General features: G+C 42.9%; 2 protein-coding genes across 7 annotated transcripts in view; one reads left to right on the top strand and one right to left on the bottom strand.

Moving 5' to 3' along the window:
• Positions 1-21,448, bottom strand: part of CLVS1 (clavesin 1) — a 220,431-nt gene that overhangs the window by 7,644 nt on the left and 191,339 nt on the right. For both annotated transcript variants that reach the window (XM_033437605.2, XM_004274981.3), the window contains 2 exons: positions 15,853-15,963; positions 11,237-11,472 (listed from right to left, as the gene is read on the bottom strand). In XM_033437605.2, the coding sequence (XP_033293496.1) occupies positions 11,237-11,472; positions 15,853-15,963 (347 nt within the window). The remainder of the gene's footprint in view (positions 1-11,236; positions 11,473-15,852; positions 15,964-21,448) is intronic.
• The window catches only part of ASPH (aspartate beta-hydroxylase), a 386,456-nt gene that overhangs the window by 215,243 nt on the left and 149,765 nt on the right, over positions 1-21,448 (top strand). The window lies entirely within an intron of this gene.

The raw sequence follows: 21,448 nt of genomic DNA, 5'->3' as shown, positions 1-21,448 counted from the left end.
GCGTTTTCCAGTGTGCAGAAAAATTCCAGTTGACACCCAGCAAATCTTGCTTGTCACATCTGAAATCAGTTTCAGAATGTTTTGGAAAGGAAGATTTCAACACACACTTTAATTGGATATTTTTAGAATTATCACCTACAGGAGAGTTTCCCCCCCAAGGCTGGTTATTATAATTACTGTCATCATCTCATCGTGGCCATCAACAATAACAACCACACCATTTATTGAGTGCTTATTTCATGCCAGGTTCTGCACTAATTATTTAGCCTGCATTATCTTTATTTAAACCTCACAATAATTTTCTGAGGTGAGTATTGGTTGATTTACAATGTTGTGTTAGTTTCAGGTGTACAGCACAGTGATTCAGTGTGTGTGTGTGTGTGTGTGTGTGTATATATATATATATATATATATATATATATATATATATATATTCTTTTTCAGATTCTTTTCCCTTATAGGTTACTACAAAATATCGAGCTTAGCTTCCTGTGCTATACAGTAGGCCCTTGTTGGTTATCTATTTTATATATAGTAGTGTGTGTATGTTAATCCCAGCCTCTTAATTTATCCCAACTCCCGGTCCTTTCCCCTTTGGTAACCATAAGTTTGTTTTCCATGTCTGTGAGTCTGTTTCTGTTTTGTAAATAAATTCATTTGTATCATATTTTACATTCCACATATAAGTGCTACCATATGATATTTGTCCGTCTCTGTCTGACTTACTTCACTTAGTATGATAATCTCTAGGTCCATTCATGTTGCTGCAAATTACGTTATTTCATTCTTTTTTATGGCTGAGTAGTATTCCATTGTGTATATATACTACATCTTCTTTATCCATTCATCTGTTGATGGACATTTAGGCTGCTTCAGGTCTTAGCTATTGTAAATAGTGCTTCTTTGAACATTGGGGTGCATGTATCTTTTCAAATTAGAGTTTTCTCCAGATATATGCACAGAAGTGGGACTGCTGGATCATACGGTAACTCTATTTTTAGTTTTTTAAGGAACCTCCATACTGTTTATGGTATAGCCATAGTGGCTCCAGCAACTTACATTCCCATCAACAGTGTAGGAAGGTTCCCTTTTCTCCACTGAGGTGAGTATTGTTAATTCTGTTTTGCAGATCAGGAAACTGAGCCTTGGAAATGTTAATTAATTTGCTCAAGTTTCCACAGTTAGTTGTGGAACTAGAATCTGAACCCATGTGACTCTATAACCCACATTCTTAAACACTATGCTATACTGTACAAGAAATACCTACAACTTGGTAAGAAACCAAAGGATACTAACATATATCCAGAACTGTTAATATTCAGGTTCTCAGAGAAGCATTTCTTCTATTGGCATCGACGAAGCCAGTGGTTAACAAAATCATCTATTATGTATTAAAACTTTATTTTAGGCACAGTGATGAAATCAGAAAAGAAAATAGCAGAACTTCATTCAGGAAAAAAAAGTGTTCTCATAATTACATGTTGTACAATCGTATCTTCATCTATAATGACCAGCAAAGAATTTAATAACAAACACTTCAAGATCCTTTCTTTGAAATGTACAGCATTCACCCAGATGCCTGGGAACAGCTCTACAGAACTGGAATCAGTCAACATGGAGGGTCCGTTAGGATGGAGAAAGGGAGCAGCTAAGATTATCTGAGAACAGAGCTCAGCTGCCAGAAGACAAATCAGGCCAGGAACTTGGAGACGAGGAGGAAGGAATGGAAGGAAAGACCAGGAAAGGCCACGGCGGAAACTGGCAGCTGCAGTTGGATGTTCCGCTTCATTTATTTGCAAAATGGTTTATTGCTCTTTATGAAACAATGCATTCCTGTCATATTAACTCACAGTTTTTCACCGGTACAATGAGGACAGGATATTACCACATTCTCTAGAGGGCTATGAGAGAGAAAAGATACAATAAAGTTCTTGGAGCTCTTTCAAGGAGAAATTATTTCAGTTGGAAAGACATCATTTTACCAACACTTCTCTGAATATGATCTCTGAGTATGAACAGCTGATAGTCTTTCTGGTAACAGAGGCAGCCCTCGCCTGCCGTCTTGAAGAAAACCAAAGAAAAGAATGCAAATTTAGAAAATAGATATAGAGAAGAGGATTGTTTCATTATAAAAATATTCTTAATGTTACCGAGCAATTTCCCAAAGCATTCCTTTAAGCAGAGTCGCCCTAGTGCCCCTGAGGATGAGAGTGTTCAAGGTCATAATTAGCGTGTGTTGTGTTCCTTCAGAGGAACCCCAGGCAGCAGAGTGAGGTCTGCAGATGTCTTAGGACCAGTCTGTAGCTGAACCAGATGACTGTCCTTGCCATGAGCTCACATTCTGTGTGTGTGCAGGTTTCCAAAATGTTGAGAAACAGAATGCATTGCTACAGATAACTCCGATGTGGATTCAGGTGTCCTGAGCGCTCAGAGGATGGTTCAAATAATCCATTTTCAACCTGCAGATATTTCTGGAGAGTTTTTTAATACTACCGATCCTATCTTAAAATAGCAACACAGCAAACGGCTACAGGTGCTGGTACCACCTGCTTTGAACGCACTCATCTTTCATTAGAATTAGATGGGCATGAAGAGCCGCCAGGCACTTTCAGAGCATCCCTAATTTTTCCAAATTCTTCTTCTCCCTGTGAAATGGATGGTGCACAGCCTCAGTGGAGTTCCTTTGCTAGAACTAGAATATGGTGTTCCGAAGCAGGTAGAGAAATGCCAGAGGCTGCCACCAGCTGAGACCATGAGGATGACTCATTCCACCTGAGTTTGAAAAGGATGGCTAGGGTTTTCGATAAAAACTACCTTCTGTAAGTCTGTTTTTGAGTCAGATGACTTAAATGGATCTAAATGACAGGACGTTAATGGACCTTCTTTGATAGTACTACATTAGCCTGAATATCAATTTTCTTCCTGAGTAGCTGTAGCTTCCCCACTCAGAATGGGGTTTGGGGACAGCACAGTACGTGAAAGTGTGACAGAGTAAGTTGCTTTTCAACTGTGTCTTAAAGACAGGGTACTCCGGGCTGGCGGGAACGGGAACAGACATCCAAGACAGCTGCAGTGCTTTGCGCAAAGGCAAATGCCCCGAAGAGGTGCTCTGTAAGCCCCCGTGGAAGGAAGGAAAGGGAAGGAAGAAAGGAGGGAGGGAGGAAGGAATACGCAAAAGTGTGAGAACAGATGTGATAAAGGAGACAGAGCATTGGGCTTGGAATGAAGAGAACTGAATTTACAGTATTTTGCCACCTACCAGCCCTGTGATCTGGGCTGAATCATTTAACCTCCTGGGCTTCAGCTACTTGATCTATAGCATGGGGATAAGAAACTGTCTATTTTTATTAATTTTAATCTATTAAAATTCTCTATTTTTAATCATATCTATTTTTTAAAAATTCTCAAAACCTGAAAGGCTCAGTCTTTCAACAACCCTTGGAATAAGTCCAGGAACATCTGTGTCCAGTCTGGCATGTGGGGAAATATTCCAGTCTAGGGCCTTGCCACTTCAAGTGTGGTCCCCAGACTAGCAGCACCCATACCACCTGGTAGCTGGTGAGAAATGCAGATTCTCAGGCCCACCCCAGACCCACTGAATCAGAATCTGCATCTTAACAAGATCCCGGTGCTTTGGACGCACATGAGAATTTTCAAAGCATTGCTCTGGAGCTGTCGCTACCTGGCTAAATCATCGTGGGGCAGTAAGGAACCTTCCCATCCCAGGTTCGCCTAAAAGGAAATCTGCTTTCATCTACCTCAAGAAGAGCTGTAAGGAGTTGTCAGGTGCGGCTCATTCAACCCAGATTCCTGCTTCTGTTCACTCATTGATGCAAGATCTTAAAGAGTCAGAAGAGCTCGTGAAATGCCAAATTTATTACTGGGGAAGAGCTCTCGGTTTAGGAAAATCTACCTTCAAATCTGGGAAATATTTCAAGGGGCAGGAAAACATTCTGGAAATTCAAAGCTGAGCAATCCTGCTTTCCCACTTTGCATTTTGTCCGTGTTCATGTCACACAATAAATGTTTTCAAAAGTTTTGAGCATGTCGGTGCTTTGTGACCACCTAGAGGGGTGGGATAGGGAGGGTGGGAGGGAGACGCAAGAGGGAGGAGATATGGGGAGATATGTATACGTATAGCTGATTCACTTTGCTATAAAGCAGAAACTAACACACTATTGTAAAGCAATTCCACTTCAATAAAGATGTTAAAACAAAAAAGTTTTGAGTATGTACTATATGCTAAATAAGGAAGGGAAAATATCTCTGCCTTCAAGGTATTCACGTGGAAGAGATTCAGATTAATATAAAAACACCTGTCACTGTGGCAGCTCTGTATACTCTCATTCCAGAGAGTTGCCCAGACTCAGTGTCAACAGCTCACACACAGGTTGGAAACACCCTTGGAAATTCAGGATTGTGCTGTCTCCAAGCTGGGCATCAGTGTAAGTGCTGGACCACGGGACTGATGCAGTCAGAGAAGCCTTGTTCACGTGACTAGTGGGGCTGACACAGACAATGAGCATGGAAGATGGAAGCAAACGAGAAACTTCCGGAAAGTGAGAAGTGCTGGGAAGCAAATGAATCAGGGCACTGTGACAGAGAGGGCCTGGGGAAAGGGGGTCTTGTTCCTTTAGTGAGGATGCTTCTCCAAGATGAACGACTACTGTGATTCAATTTGGATCACTGTTTTATACTTTGGTTCCAACTAAACTTTTCAAAATAGCACAAAAGTCAGATTTTAGAGTAATGCATCTAGATCTGTGTTCAGTGGGTAGAACCAACAAGATTGGGGAGAAGGTTATGTGTTCAGTTTTGGACACGGTTAGTGTGAGGGCTTGTGTGGCATCCAGTGAGAGTAGTCACGTAGGCAGCTGCTTAGATGGTTCTAAAGCTCAGAGGAGAATTCTAGAATGAACATAAGTTAGGGGCTCCAAGGCATAAAGGGATGCAAGCCACGGGAACGGAGGAGAGCTCCAGAGTGAACATCAGAGTGGTAGGATGAACCAGAAGTGGCTTCCTTGAAGCCAAGGGGGTAGAGTGAGAGTTTCAGGAAGGATGGGGTAGTCTGCTCTACTGACCTTCTCCCCACTCAGTTCCTCCTCCAAGTTCCCTATCTTGGGAAGCAGAAATGTTCTCCAGCAAGTTACCCAAGCCAGAGACCTCCAGTCATTCCTGAAATCTCTTTCCTCTGTTCCTCATAATGACTTTATCATCAGGTCATGTTGATTCGACCCACTAAATATCGTTGAGTCCACCTTCTGTCTGCTTCCACTCACACAGCCCCGGTCCAACTACCGCCATCTCTTGCCTGTACTATTGCGGGAGCCCCAGACAGTCTCCGTGCGTGTACCATCCCTCACTCCAGTTCATACTTTTCACAAAAGGCTGGGTGAGCCTTTTCATAAATTCATATTTTCATGTCACTCCCCTGCTTAAAACCTTTCCATGACTCTCCTTTGCTCTTGAGATAAAGGTCAACATCCTTCTCAAGACCTATGTGGTCTTGCATGCCCCCCCCACCTCTTCTCGTCTTACTTTCTGCTCTCCAGCCTCTCTGGGCTTTTCTGTTCTTGTTTTTGTTTTAATTCTGTATTTCATTGAATCTAAGATGTCATCATGTGTAAGACAGGTCCTGATTTCAGAGATTTTTAATTAAAAAAAATACATCTTATAATTGGTAAAACACAGTTGTCCCAGGAACCACCCTGCTCCTTCCAAATGCAGGGTGATTGCTCCAATTCCACGCTTCTCCTTTCACCTGGGAACCTTTTTCTCAACCCTCAAGTCTCAGTTTATGCGTCACTTCCTCAGCGAAGCCCTGTCTGACCAGCACCCCTCCCAGACCAGATTAGGACCCCCAAGATGCACCTCATGGTACATTGTCATTGTCAAAGCACTTGTCCTGGTGAGAATAAACCAGCTGTTTGTACAGTGATGTGTTTAAAGTCTGTCTCCCTTCATAGGCTGTGGACTCAGAGAGCAGGGGCAGGGTCTGCCCTTCCAACCACTCTATCATCAGCAGCTAACACTTCACTTCATCCTCACAGCACAATAAGGCAGATCTAATAGTTTTTCCCTTTGGAGAGAGGAAACCAAGGTCACAGAGAGATAGCTACTCAGGTCCCATGGCTCCTGATTTGAACCCACAGAATCTGATGCAGATCCTGGTCTCTTAATGACTCTATCTTGTACTACGTCTTGGTGTCTAGTAGGTCCTCAATACATATTTGCTGAATGAATAAATGAACAACATTTTCAAAAAGATAAGTATTATAAAAGTTAATTATTAATGAAAATTCAGTAACTAGGAGAAATAATCAGACTAAGGAGTTAGTTATAGATACCCTTAGAGACAATTTCAAATTCTGATCAAACATTGATTACAAATAAGACGATGATACTGTCTTACTCCATTATGTGTGGTTGACTATTAACCTCATCACTCTACAAAGTCCTCTGTTCCTAACAGCATTTACTGCCATACAGTTCCTTCCTTCCTTCTTTCCTATTTCCCTTCTCCTTTTTTCTCCCTGCCTCTCTCCTTGCCCTCTTTCTTCCTTCTTCAGAAAATGTGCATTGAGCATCTATTATCTACTAGGGTATTTGTGAGGCACGGGGTACATATTGGTGAATAAAACAGCACAGCCCCTGCCCTGAGAGGGTATATAGTCTATAGAAGGGAGATTGAATACATAAGCCAACAGATGTGTGATTATGGGAGTGTGATCCCTATTAAGAAGAAAACAGGGACTTCCCTGGTGGTCTGGTGGCTAAGGTTCTGCACTCCCAATGCAGGGGGCCTGGGTTCAATCCCTGGTCAGGGAACGAGATCCCACATGCTCCAACTAAGAGCCCACATGCCGCAACTAAAGATCCCACATGCCGCAACTAAGACCTGGCACAGCCAAATAAATAAATATTAAAAAAAAATTTTTAATGAAAACAGTGCTCAGTGACAGAAGAGAGCAGAATGGGAAGGGAGGGGTCTTTGGGATGGGGAGGGTGAAGAACTCCCTCCAGGGCTGTGGGTGGAGAAGCCAGCCCTGATGAAAGTGTGGGCCACGAGCCAGGGGAGAACATCTCGGAGCAGGGAGGCCCTGGAGGCGGTGGACAGAAGCCAATGTGGCCGGGGCCTGTGATAAAGGGGAGCAGCCTTCATCCAATGCAGGGAAGCAGTGGGAAGTCTGTAGAGGATGTTGGGCAAAGGGGTGGCATCATTATGATTTTTAAAGATTACACTTAAGATTCCATGGATAATAAGATTAGAGGGACAGAGAGGAAGGAATAACACTAATAAAGACCAATAAGGATAGAACTGCTATCCAAGCCCAAGAGGGCAGGCTTACACCAGGATGGGTTGGTGAGTGGAAAATCAGTGCTCCTATGAAGCCTAGACCTTCTTGGCAGACAGAGAGGAGGAGAGGCAGGGGGTCTGTGTCGCTAATTCCCCCCGCCCTGACTTTGCCTTCTGTGTCCAGCACCCACTGTGCATGACCGTCCTGGGTGCAGGGCTCCAAGGGTACAAAATTCCTGCCCTCTGCACACATTAAGGCAAAGAAGAGGGAGATGGCCAGCGTAAGGCTGACTCCTAACCCAGAATTCAAGGCATCTCCCTTCAGGCCACCACACCTGATCACTGCCTGCTTCTCTCTTAGGGAGTTGGGAATTTCCAGCGTTAGTGAGAAACTTCCACTGGGAAAGAAGTTAAAACTCTAAAAAACTGGAAATCCTTACGAACCATGCTGGAGAAGGAAAGCTACTACTTAGCATCCTGTTCCTCTGTAGGACGTCCTGGGTACTGTCTCCCCCTGCTGCCATCTGACTCTGACAGCGACCCCTGAGGTTATATCCACTTTAGAGTTGAGGCAGCCAACACTCCACGTGCGCCTAACATCACATAACTAGAAAAATCAGTGGAAGGAAGTGACCAGAACCCACATCTAGTCCCATAAGGGGAGACTGGGGGGGAAAAAAGGCAAGTGAGAAGAAGAGAACTGTAAACACTGCCTCAAAGTCTCAAAGCGGAAGCAAGCGGCTGGGGTTAGGATGCGGTGACACGTGCCTGGAGCCCCTGAGGCCCGTCTTGAAGAGCAGTGGAGCAGAGGGAAGCCGGGCCAGCGGGGCCGATCGCTGTTATCACAGGGACACAGGCAGCTGCATCCCAAATGGGGCCCTGAAGGAGTTTCCTATGAGATGCTGAAAGCTCAACAATGCTCACTTATGGCCTTGACGTGAGAACTCGAACACTGCAGTTTGGATAATTTAAGCCCAGATAGGATCTACGGCAGGTTTGCCTAAACCCGGAAAGGAGCTGAAATTCTCTATGCAAGCAGCGCATTGTTTTTATGATTGACACTTCCAAGAGATTTGTGTCACATATCATGTCAAATATTTGTTTTCATCCATACGATCACTAAAACTTATACGAGACACCCACTGCTAGCTAGATGTTGGGTACACACAGCATCAGCGTTATTGGAATCAGGCAAAATGTTTGTCTACCAACAGCAATATGTTCACAAGAAATAAGCTTTCTCTGCTTTTCTTGCCTAGACTACATCTCCCTTTCCAAGTAATTGCATCTGACTATGAGTCTTCAGCAAACAGGAGTCTTTTTCGGAACAGACACTGTGAGTAGCCAAACACTTTGCACTTGAAACTACACCCAGTCACACCCACGTCTGTTCATTTTCGTCTAATTCAACCCTACTTCCTGGCTTTGCCAGGAGCTTAGAACTCTTTATCTCATAATCTGTCATGTCATTCGTTAAAAAAGAGGAGAACGTGGCATCCCCCCACCATATTTTATCTGGCCTCATGCATGTCCTTATGGACTGAATTCATCGTAGATTTTCTTCCATTCTAATGTTGCACGGCTCTATAGGATGCATTTGCAAGGAGATGCACCACCACCCCCATTTCTGCCCCAGCAAAGAAAGTTGTATAAAAGCAGGACATCACCTCAGCCGGATGCACAAGTAATGATGAGACTAGCCAGCTATTTCTCTCGGTTCTTTAAGATATGTTAACAGTTTCCTGTCAGCACCCACGCAACACTTCAGTATCCAATAACCGACATAAAACACCAGGCATGTGTGGTGCACCCATGAGGTCTTTGCTTCTAGAAGTGACGATATGTCAGGCATGAGCTGCCTGAAGAGGAGTGACACCCTGAAAGTACGAAGTTCAATCCTGTTTGAGCTATAAACCAGTCACAAGACAACTTACAGGGCAGCAGGGACTGTGGGGCATTCATTAAGAAATGACGCATTATGTAATTTTACTGAACGTAACCTCCATATGGAACATCTGTTCCCGGGCCACACAGTAAAATGGGCCCTTTTTTGCCCCGACTGCTTAGAAGACAAGGGTCCTCCTGTTTCCACACCGCCACCCCTCATTCTTTTCGTATGGGTTGTATTTCATGATGATGTATTACTTCTGCCGGAAATGAGTGGTTATCCAGCACACGCGTGCATTCACCCTATAAGACGAGGAAGGTCACCAAGGTCACGGCCAATTCTATTGACAGCTGAAAACAGTTAAAACGACTTTTTTTTTTTTTTTTTTTTTTTAACCACCCAGGCAGGACCCAAAAGGGAACAACATGGCCAAAAATTGCCTTCTGGCTCAGAAATCTGAACTCGATCCAAGCGTTCCCTCACCCTCTCCCCACTCCCTCCAAAAAAGCGGATGGCTCACAATGTCTTTTGACATCGTCCTACTTCTTCCATGTGGGATCTAGGAGAGGACTTTAGGGAACATAAGGACGAAGGCGTTTTGTCAAAGGGATCAAAAGCAGCCCTTCCACTGTGTTGCTGGACAAGACCCCAAAGCACGGGCCCCTCTGATCGCCCGGTATACAGGCTGGACGATGTGGACCATTTCTCTGGAAGCTGGGGCCACTCCTTCCTGGCATGAGTGAAGGTGCAGCTCAGGTCTTTAAGGCCTCTTCCTCTACAAACAAGTTTCTGGATTCCTAATAAGTTCTAAAGGTTTAATAAATGAATGAAAACAGGAGTTATTGCATATACTCAGCCAAACTCTATCTATGATCAGGCTGCATCAAAACCCCCCAAATTACTGGAAATGACAAAACTTGCCAGTTTTGACTGACGCATGGTGTTATCTCTAGCTAAAAAAATCATCCTGGGAACAAACATCTTTACATGTAAATACACACTGAAGTCAGCACAATCATTGCCGTGTGGTGCCAACTTAGAAAGTCGGTATAGACTTTATAACTAAAACGTTACATGTGTGCTCTTCTACGTGGGTGCTGCAATATTGCCACTTTTTGCCTTGAGGTGCTTTGCACACACTGGTCTTTTGATTCCATGAGGTGCAGGGGCCTGTGATCTCAGCACAGAGGAGCTCTCCCTAAATACCTGTCGAATGGATAAGGCCAGGCTTCTACACCACTCTGTGTATCTTCAAAGTCACTTTGGCTCTGCTTTTCCTCAAAGTGACTCCGTCTGATTTGGTGGCTGGTGCGCCTGCATCACAGGCTGGGTTTAGCTGTGAGGCCCCATTCAGCTCACTCACTGTACAAGGAAAAAGAAAATGTGCCTTTCTGCCTATGGTAATTTCTGGGCTTTTGAGAAGGAACCACGGCTCCACCATCATCAGGCTAGGAGTTCCTCTTCCAGGGCTGAGACACAAATGTTTGTTTGGAAAATTAATGAGCTGAATGAGACTGGAATCCCAGATAGTACATTAAAAACATCATCATCATCATCATCCCTTTCCTTGAATAGCAGGGATGCCAGATTGAGCCCAGATCAAAATGCAGATGTATCTGAGCGCACTGTGAGGGGACCTCCAGGAAACAAAGGATGAAAATTGTGAGTGTAAATGCTCAATAAATGGTTCCAAATGCATCAATGATAGAAACGTTTTCTAGCAGATTGCTTTTTCATTCAATGGATCTCAAAGGTCCCACATTTCATTCTGTGTGAGTTAACAGATTCCGTAGAGACTAGGGCTGTAATCACGACATGAATGAGGTCCCAGCCTTTTACTGTTTCTATCATACAATGGGAACAACTGTATTTCTGGGCCAGCCAACCCCCATTTACTTTCAGTTCTGGTGAAGTCAGCTGAGAATGTATTGCAGTTTATTTTATTCAAGTTCTGTGCCCATAAAGGTCTTCAATTACTTAACCCACAATAGGCCCAAATCCAAAATGCCTCTGGACCTCTAACTGGGAGGCTCTGCTAGCCCAGGCCTTACCTTTTCATGGGCTTGGGTGAGCACTCTCTCTCCAGATTGGAGGATGTGTGTTTCACGTGCATTGCGTTATAGGAGGTGTGAGTGTAGTCATTTTCATCGCTGTAGTCAGGGCCGAGTAACGTCCGGGCCCAGGTTCCCATGTCATAAGGAGGAAGGGTTCCTCCAAATTCAGACGGCAGAAATTCAGGGTGTATTAGCTGGTGGAGGCTGTTTAAGTTGTTTCCATGCAGGAAAATCTGGAAAGAAAAAATAATTAGCAAGGAAAACATCCAAAACTTATGACCAAGCATTTAATCGAATACACAATCTAGCAGTGACAAAGTGGATGCGCTGCTGGTGATCACGGGGTTTAAAGAGGCGTTCAATTTTGTGTCTGTAACTTAGTCTGCATAAAATGTTAATTTATTGCTCAGAAAAGGGCCTGAATTAATAGTCCTTAAAAATGAAGTTCATGGACAAATTGGGTATTACTTGGCCATGGCCCAAATTTACATGTACGACGTCATCTCTTAATTATCCCTGCTGATGAAAAGAGTAGGGAGGCAACTCTTCCGAAACCATCGAGTCATGCTTCACACACAGCTCCACATTGCTGTGTTCTCCCCCGGGGTACCCTCTGAACCCTCCTCAACCCTCGCCATCCTTCCCAAGCCTACACCCAGTGGCAACTTCTTTCTCAGTCTGTCCCCGTGGCACCTGCCCACTCTGGTTCTCCCCTCTTCCCTAAATTAACTCTTCATTGTGTGATGACTTCTAGTTTTTTCTGATTTGTTCATTTATGTCTTGCTTCCCCATAGCAAGAAAAGAATGCTCAGGAAAAGGGACAGTGTTGTCTTTCTCTTTTAATACTCTCCTAGCTCCCAGGGTGGGGTGGGCACAAGGAAAAAGCTCAGTGAATTCTTAGTCAGTGGAACTGAAAACTGGGACCTGAGAATTTACCGTGAGATATTTTTGCAACGATCTTCTATTTTTGTCTGGATTTGCCAATACTCTCAACAAACAAGTTTGCATCTTCTAAGCATATGATAGATGGTGATGGAAATTAGTCAAGCAGGGGAGAAAACACCCCCAAATAACAACATTTTCAAACAAATCTATAAAGTGGATAAGCCACAAGTTGATAATTACCATTGCCTGCGATGTAGGAATTGACTCCTGAAAGTGTATCTAAAGGGCATCTGTATAATGACATCGGTTCCCACACTTCTTCACGTTGCAGGCTTAATGCGCGTAAACTGTACTCAAGTATAGGGCCATCAATTACACACACACACACCCCCATACTTAACCATGATGAAGTGTAAATGTGGTTTTTAAAATATATAGAGTATAATAATATGCCATGTAAGTATATTATGCTACATACTACAGGCATCCCTTGTTTATTGTGCTTTACTGCACTTCACGGATATCATGCTTTTTATAAATCGAAGGTTTGTGGCATCCCTACGTCAGGCACATGGCATCAAGTCCATTGGTGCCATTTTTCTAACAGTGTTTGCTCTCCTCGTGTCTCTGGGTCACATTTTGATAATTCTCTCAATATTTCAAACTTTTTCATTATTATTATATTTGTCACGGTGATCTGTGATCAGTGATCCTCGATGTAACTATTACACTTTTTTTGTTGTTCTGTATTTTTAATTAAGGTATGAACTTTTTTTTAATAAAAATTTTACTTTTAAAATTTAATAATTATTAACATTTATAACATATTTATGTTGTTTTGGACAATTGTGCATGAATAGCATTTTTATGATTACCCAACTTAAAAGAAAAATTTTTGATACTTAAAGCATTAGGGTCATGGGTAATCAAAGAGTAATTTAAATTTATATACATATTTTTGTTGCAAAGAAATGTAACAGGGTGACCAATAAAATGCTTTTCAGTATAAAAAAATGTTATATGAGGCTATGATTCGGTGGGGGAAGTATAATGGAAACACAAGTTCAAGGAGAACAAAAAGAACATGTAAAGTTTCTGACTGTTAATGAGGAATTTGTTTAATAATTTTTTTAACATCTTTATTGGAGTATAATTGCTTTACAATGGTGTGTTAGTTTCTGCTTTATAACAAAGTGAATCAGCTATACATATATCCCCATATCTCCTCCCTCTTGCGTCTCCCTCCCACCCTCCCTATCCCACCCCTCTAGGTGGTCACAAAGCACCGAGCTGATCTCCCTGTGCTATGCAGCTGCTTCCCACTAGCTAGCTATTTTACGTTTGGTAGTGTATATATGTCCATGCCACTCTCTCACTTCGTCCCAGCTTACCCTTCCCCCTCCCTGTGTCCTCAAGTCCATTCTCTATGTCTGCGTCTTTATTCCTGTCCTGCCCCTAGGTCCTTCAGAACCTTTTTTTTTTTTAGATTCCATATATATGTGTTAGCATACGGTATTTGTTTTTCTCTTTCTGACTTACTTCACTCTGAATGACAGTCTCTAGGTCCATCCACCTCACTACAAATAACTCAATTTCGTTTCTTTTTATGGCTGAGTAATATTCCATTGTATATATATGCCACATCTTCTTTATCCATTCATCCAATGATGGACACTTAGGTTGTTTCCATCTCCAGGCTATTGTAAATAGAGCTGCAGTGAACATTTTGGTACATGACTCTTTTTGAATTATGGTTTTCTCAGGGTATATGCCCAGTAGTGGGATTGCTGGGTTGTATGGTAGTTCTGTTTGTAGTTCTTTAAGGAACCTCCATACTGTTCTCCATAGTGGCTGTATCAATTTACATTCCCACCAATGGTGCAAGAGGTAAGGTATGAACATTTTTTTAGACGTAATGCTACTGCACACTTAATAGAATACTTTATCACAATACTCGCCTTTTTGCGGTGGTCTGGAACCAAACCCGCGATATCTCCGTGGTGTGCCTGTTTATTATAATGTACTATATAAGTACATAATAAATACTTGCTACTTTGTTCTGTTGTACTGATTTTAACTTGTGATGTAATGACATCATTTAAAGAGGAAGGGGACAAGAAGCTAAGTGTTAAAATTCTTCACAAGAATACTGTAGCACTTCAGAAAACAATGTACATTTTCTGACACTGGATTGTTGGCTATGACTGAATTTTAACAAGAATTTTTTTTGAAGAAATTCACATTCTGGCTTTTGCAAAATGTCTCACTGGAGGAATTGTAGTATTTGAAGCATGGAAAAGCTGGAGCAAAATACTGGCCCTGGTACCCACCCACGCAACACTTCCAGTTCTTAGAGGAAAAGGAGCGCTGTCGAAACTGGCCCTCTCTCCGGGGGTCCTGTGGGGTGGAGGAATTCAGCAGGTAGGAGGTGGAATCCCCACCTGTCAGATTCTGTTCTGCACCCAGAGCTTCAGAAACCCCCTTCAATGGCATAGCACAAATGTCGATTGCTTTGTGGGAGGAATTCCCACTGGATCCTTCTTAAGTAGAAAATGAAGCCAGTGGAAAGCATGAAGCCACACTGGGAACAGTCTAGGGCACTTCTCTGCCCATATCACTGTCGTGAACCCCAGACAGATTGCAGAATGTTCCAGAATGTCTCTGCCTCTTGGGGCTGGTGAATTCTAGTTCCCAGTTCCACACTCATTTGGGGACAGTGGAATTACCCCATATCCTATACCCTACTGCCGTGTTTCCTAAGGATCTGGAAGCATCTGAGGTCTAGGAGTTAGGAAACCTGCAGAGTGTATATGGGAGGGTGTCCCTCACATCGTCATTCCCCCCCGAATACTCAGAGCTCTTCCCCAGCACAGGGTCCCTGGGGCATAGAGGCCTATGTAAGGCACTGTAAGACTGACCCTGGTTCCTTTAAGAGGTGATGTCCCTGAGCCAGGTGATAGCTGAAATCGGAAAGCTTACAAGAAAAGAGACCTAAATGGGAAAGAGAAATTGGTATCGTGGAGTCTCTACTCCATGAATGGCTTTATGCGATCTGTCTCATTAAATTACTCCAACCACTCTGTGATGTGGGTGTTAGTTTTTCCATTTTACAAATGAAGAAACTGAGATTCCGAGTGGTTAAAAAATGTTCGGTTTCTCAGCTAATCAGAATGCCATGAAAAAATACCCAGCTCTGGTGGAAGAGGCTGGCTTCCCAAATGTCATCAGCTGACACAATCAAGATTTTAAAAGCCTTCTTCCTGTGAGCTCTATTATTTCCAAAGAAGAATGCTTTCCCAATCTCAAAGGTGACGGAGCTGGCAGCTATGACCCAAGAGCCATGGGGAAAAATACGAATCATCAGTATTCTTCGTAGCAATAATATATTCACAGGACAAAATGCTAGCTCTTAAAATATTCCACGAACAGGAAGCTGCTTGACTCCATATTTCCCACAAGCATTTACAGTAAAAGGGGCATCTGGTATTTGCATGCCTTCCATGTTTCCTTTGGTTTGTCACCCGGACTGTAAAATAACTCAGTTACTCAATTACTGATTAAATCCAGGCCATTTGCGAACTCCAGCTGAGGCTCAAATGCTCAGGGACTACAGAAAAGCAGGAAAAAAAAACAATGAAAAATACAGAGAGAGGGAGAGAGAGAGAGGGAGAGAACAGGCTTCGTAACTGTGCCTCTGAATCCCCCCTTTGGGTTTTTGTTTTCATTACCCGTTTCCTGGTCTTGTCTTTAAGGAATGGCTTGATGAGCGTATACAGGGCATGAATGTACCAGGGCTGGTTGACAAAATGGACTCCTCCGAAGCGGGCAGGAAAGCTGTCCTGGGTGGAAAGAAAGAAACGCACACCAATGAGCGCACATCACAGGTTAGAGGGGAGCAGCCTGCTTCCTCTCTCAGAATGAAGCACCAGCTAGTGGAGGGAGAGACAGGAAACACACTTACTTCCCAGCTGTTAAGGTCTTCTCTGTTCCCCTTGCCTCCCTCTTCCCCCAAGGCTCCACAACTGAGAAATCATACATCAGGCCTGTCTTTTTCCAAGTCGCAATTATATGACCTCCGACATGACACCAGAGCGTTTGCAGCCCAGATAGTGAAGGAGTTGGGATTCTTCGTAGTGTCAGGGCACCAAGGCTTCAGTTCCCATGAGCCCTGCAAGATGGCTGTCTTTACCCTTTACCCTCATTCTCTGCTCTCCAGCTCCAGCCCTCTCCCCTGGGTGATCATGGCAGTAACTCAGCTTTCTGGGTGATTGAAGCTGTGTAGGGAGGGGTTGGAAAAGAATTTCAAAGGCTCTTCAGAGATGGGGCTCTCTGAAATCCTCCAAAGTCTGACAGCATCCAACATCTGTGGCTCCTTTTCACAGATTTCAGAACTGACTCCTTACTTCAACCTGGGATCCACACAGTAGGTCCCAGGGACAGACATTTGCTCATTGATGGGCTAGTTGATTCCCCTAATTGAGGTCCTCCTTTTCTGCAGATGAACACATTTTGTAAATATCAGGAAATAAGAGCATTTAAAAAAACGCTTTCAATTTTAGAATCCAGCTCAGGGCATAAGCTTACACTTTAGAAGCCGAGAAGCTGCTCTGCATGCTAATTAGATCCACAGAACAAGGGACCTTGACCATAAAACCTGAACTAGTCCCACAGCACCAGGTCCTGAGTTCCTGATATAGAGCTTCCAAAGATTGCATTCGTGTGGTTAATGGCATTAAAAAAGAAGGAACATCTAATGCAATTCGAATTGCCAAGTGCGCTGGCAATCAATTTCATTGCAACAAACATCTTTGTAGAATGTTAGCAAGATGGGATGAAAGCAGAAGGAGCCTCGTTATCTGAGCTAACAGCTCAGGCCACTAGCTGCTCCTTGCGGTGTATGAAATGCCCTGCCTGGGTCTTTTTTAGTCACAAAGAATGAGGGTTATTAACTTTTTTCAGAACCCTTTGAGTCTATAGGCTCCATGGGCACCTTCTACATTGAGACCTAGTTTCCAATGTAAGTACATGGACCTGTGCTTAAAGGTCAACCTTCAAAAAGTTTAACAATAATTTTGCCTCTATCTAGACATTTTACAGAGTACAAAGGAATTAAATATTTTGAAGGGTAAACTAGACAATTTCAGTAAAAGGTCTTTGTTTTGAGGGGTATGTATTTTTTCTTTTGTTTATTCTATTTTTAAAAAAACTTAAACCACCAAGCAAGGTTGGAGAGACCATTTATACCAATTTGCACATTTGTCATAATCTCTCACTATTCCAAATGTAAATTTAGAAAAGTAGAAGTTCTTAATAAGGTTTTCTTTTCTCTTTCAGGTACAGTTTGGGATCTAAAAATTCTTTGGTTTCTTAAAAAGCAAGACCTTTCCCAGAAGGTTTTCCTTTGCAATGAGCACTAAGCAATAACCTCAGTCTTTTAGGGCCTTTTGAACTTGTTATCCAGAACTAAAAATAACTATAATTCATTGTCTTACATGCTAAACAGGGGTTCTGGGGCTGTAGAAGGAGAAAAAGAGCAAAGAGTTTATCTGTAAACCAGGGCTTTACTATCCTTTTCTTTTCTTTTTTTACATCTTTATTGGAGTATAATTGCTTTACAATGGTGTGTTAGTTTCTGCTTTATAACAATGTGAATCAGTTATACATATACTTATCTTCCCATATCTCTTCCCTCTTGCGTCTCCCTCCCTCCCACCCTCCCTATCCCACCCCTCCAGGCGGTCACAAAAGACCGAGCTGATCTCCCAGTGCTATGCGGCTGCTTCCCACTAGCTATCTACCTTACGTTTGGTAGTGTATATATATGTCCATGCCTCTCTCTCCCTTTGTCACAGCTTACCCTTCCCCCTCCCCATATCCTCAAGTCCATTCTCTAGTAGGTCTGTGTCTTTATTCCCATTTTACCCCTAGGTTCTTCATGACATTTTTTTCCTTAAATTCCATATATATGTGTTAGCATACGGTATTTGTCTTTCTCTTTCTGACTTACTTCACTCTGTATGACAGACTCTAGGTCTATCCACCTCACTACAAATAACTCAATTTCATTTCTTTTTATGGCTGAGTAATATTCCATTGTATATATGTGCCACATCTTCTTTATCCATTCATCCGATGATGGACACTTAGGTTGCTTTCATCTCCTGGCTATTGTAAATAGAGCTGCAATGAACATTTTTCAATAGGACCAATAAGAGGGTTTTTATTTCTATTGAGAGTCTATTATATAATATATTTCTAGGTTGGTCAAGTGGAAGAAAACTCTGTAAATACTACTGCAAAGGCACTAGGTAAAACCTCAAAGAAAACATTAACCTTTACGAAATATCTAGAGACTCCTAATTTTTGTCTGTGGAATCTCAGTCCTCAAAGACAGCAGCAGCGTCTTCGATTTGTGTCAGAAGAGATTGAAAGAAAACAGGGCTGAGACCCATCAGTTGTCTGTGGGTTGGCCCTGGCTTGGAGTCTGCCATCTTGAAGGCATGGGATCTTATTGATCTCATTCAGGTCGGCAAACGAATATGTGCAGATAAACACATGTAACAAGGCTCTCCTGTGTAATAAGGGCAATGTGCAAATGGTATGGTTATCCTCGAATGAGCCTGACTGCATTATTAATTATTGTGTGTGTGTGTGTGTGTGTGTGTGTGTGTGTGTGTGTGTATTGTGCAAAGGGAAGGATGAGGGAAGGGAAAATTAGAAAACAGAGGGCTCTTTTAAGCAATGCCCATCATTCTTGGTCGTTTTGCCTGATCTCATTAGCAAACCACAGATAAATGGGAAGTTGTCTGTCACACAAATGTCTCCCAGGACCCCAAAGGAGTCCACCACCCTCACGAAGGTGCATTTCTTAGGGGCTGGAGCAGACCTATCTCAAGATGGTAAACCTTGATTCCATGACAGTGTGACATTTTGTTTTTCAGAGTTCTTGGGGACTACAGAGTCTGCTCCAAAAACATACCCCAGGTTCAAGAACGTGGCATTAATTTCTGTGTATTTCATGCATTTATCAATAAAGGTATAATATAGTTTTGAATTATAAACATATTCAAATCATTAAAATTATCTTTTCCCTAGTTTATTTTAAATTAATTTATTTCCTTATTACAAAAAATATACCCATTCTAGAAGAGTACAAAATTGATTTAAAAAATTATTTGAAAAATTAGAACATACAAAAATAAGAAAGAAGAAAAGAAAAAACACCTACCATCCTACTGCGAAAGACTATGTTACTTACTATGTTCTGTGATTCAGGACAGGCTGCGTTATGTTATAGTCACACACAACCCCAGCTTTTTATCATTTAAAACTGGAAAGATTCCCTTCTCGTTCACACAGAATATCCTTGCAGGGTTGGCGGGAGCCGGGCTTGACTTGTTCTCGGCCAGGGATGCAGCCTCCCCGTCTGGAACAGGGCAGCCACAGCTGAGGGAAACAGCGTGGGGAATCGCACCTTAGCTCTTCAGGTTGGCTGCCAGAAGTGACATGCTTCACCTGTCACATTTTACAGGCCAAACACGTGGCTGACTTCTAGGGTGTCAGGAAGTATAATTCTACCATGTGGCTGGTAAAGAAAAGACCAGAAGTGCTGGTGAACAGCACTAATGATTACCCAAGCTCTCCTTTCCTTCTTCCCTTCCCTTCATTTCCGGTATTCCCTCCTTTTCTTCCTTCTTTGCTTTCTGAAGGGGATCATGTTTTTACATTGGACAACTGATGGCCTGCTTGATACTCGTGGAATAATATCAAATAATCAGTGTCAAATAATACAAGGTAGAGTTTACAGAGGAGAGGGGAAGACAGAAAATTGCCTTTGTGTAATGACTGGTTTACTGTCTTTAATTCCTCACTGAACAATCAGTTCAGACCTTGCACCTCTTTTTGTTTTTTTTTTTTTTTTTCAGTACGCGGGCCTCTCACTGTTGGGGCCTCTCCCGTTGCGGAGCACAGGCTCCAGACGCGCAGGCCCAGAGGCCATGGCTCACGGGCCCAGAGGCCATGGCTCACGGGCCCAGCCGCTCTGCGGCATGTGGGATCTTCCCGGACCGGGGCACGAACCCGTGTCCCCTGCATCGGCAGGTGGACTCTCAACCACTGCGCCACCAGGGAAGCCCCAGACCTTGCACCTCTTCAATCCAGCACATACTTATGAGTGTCGACTACAGGACAAACACTGGATTATATTCTTGGAAGCACTTGGCAGAAATGGCCATCGCCACGGCCTTCTGGTACTTTGACTCCTTCTCCCTCCTTCTCTACCTGAGCTCTACTCATGCCCTCGGCTGCTGAGGTCAGGTTTGTGTTCCTTGGTGTCCTTTTTTTAAATTTACAGTCATGCTTCTCTAATATTTTTCTTTGGAATAGTGGTGACACAAGAGGTAGCTTGGAGTGCTAACATCGCTATAATCAATCCTTCCTCTAAACCCCAAGTCACTCAAATACATGTTCTCACTAGATAATCTACAAGCGTATCTTCCAAACTAACTCATATTCTAACTCCACATTCAAAGAGTGCTACCTCTAAATCCCTCCTAAATGGAATACTGGCTCAATGATTGACCAGGAAATCTGAAGGTAGGATCCCCTCTTTGCTCTCTGAATATTCAGAGAAGGCTATTCTCATCCATCTGCCTTATTTTCCTACACCAGATAAAAATCAGAGCATTCAAGGGTTATTAAAATAAGGATCTGATACCCGAGAGTGTAGGAAGTAGGGAGGAGATACGGGGATATACGTATATGTATAGCTGATTCACTTTGTTACAAAGCAGAAACTAACGCACCATTGTAAAGCAATTATACTCCAATAAAGATGTTTGAAAAAAAATGAATGAAGGAGGAGCCAGTGACCAAGAGAGTGGTGGGGTGATAAGAAATAGGTCTGAACATGCGGGAAAAAAATTTTTTTTAAGAAATTGGGAAAGCCAGTTGAGTGGGATAAATCAACTAGGAAAGAGAAGGAGATAGAGGAGGTTCTACTGTACATTCTATTGTTCAGAAATGTAACTGTGGAATGAGTATTGGAGATGGGACTTCATTGTGGAAAATAAGAGGGTGAACCAGAGTCACAGCATCATGGATGTGGCATGACTCTTTCAGAGCTGTGCAAGGTACCTGGGCTTAGGACTGAGGTTAATTAAAGAATCAAGATCAGCTCCCTAGAAGGAATTCCCAGGGAGAGGATAACTGTTAACGCCCTGCGAGACCGATAAATGGGTAACAAGAGAGAGCCTTGTGGTGATGAAGGTGTTCTGTAACTTGACTCCACTGATGTCAGTATTCTGGTCGTGCTAGTGCTCTGTA

This window comes from Orcinus orca, chromosome 17 (genome assembly GCF_937001465.1).
Source record: "Orcinus orca chromosome 17, mOrcOrc1.1, whole genome shotgun sequence".
NCBI lineage: Eukaryota > Metazoa > Chordata > Mammalia > Artiodactyla > Delphinidae > Orcinus > Orcinus orca.
The sequence above is the reverse complement of the archived record's forward strand: the minus strand, read 5'-3'. Positions and strand labels throughout refer to the sequence as shown.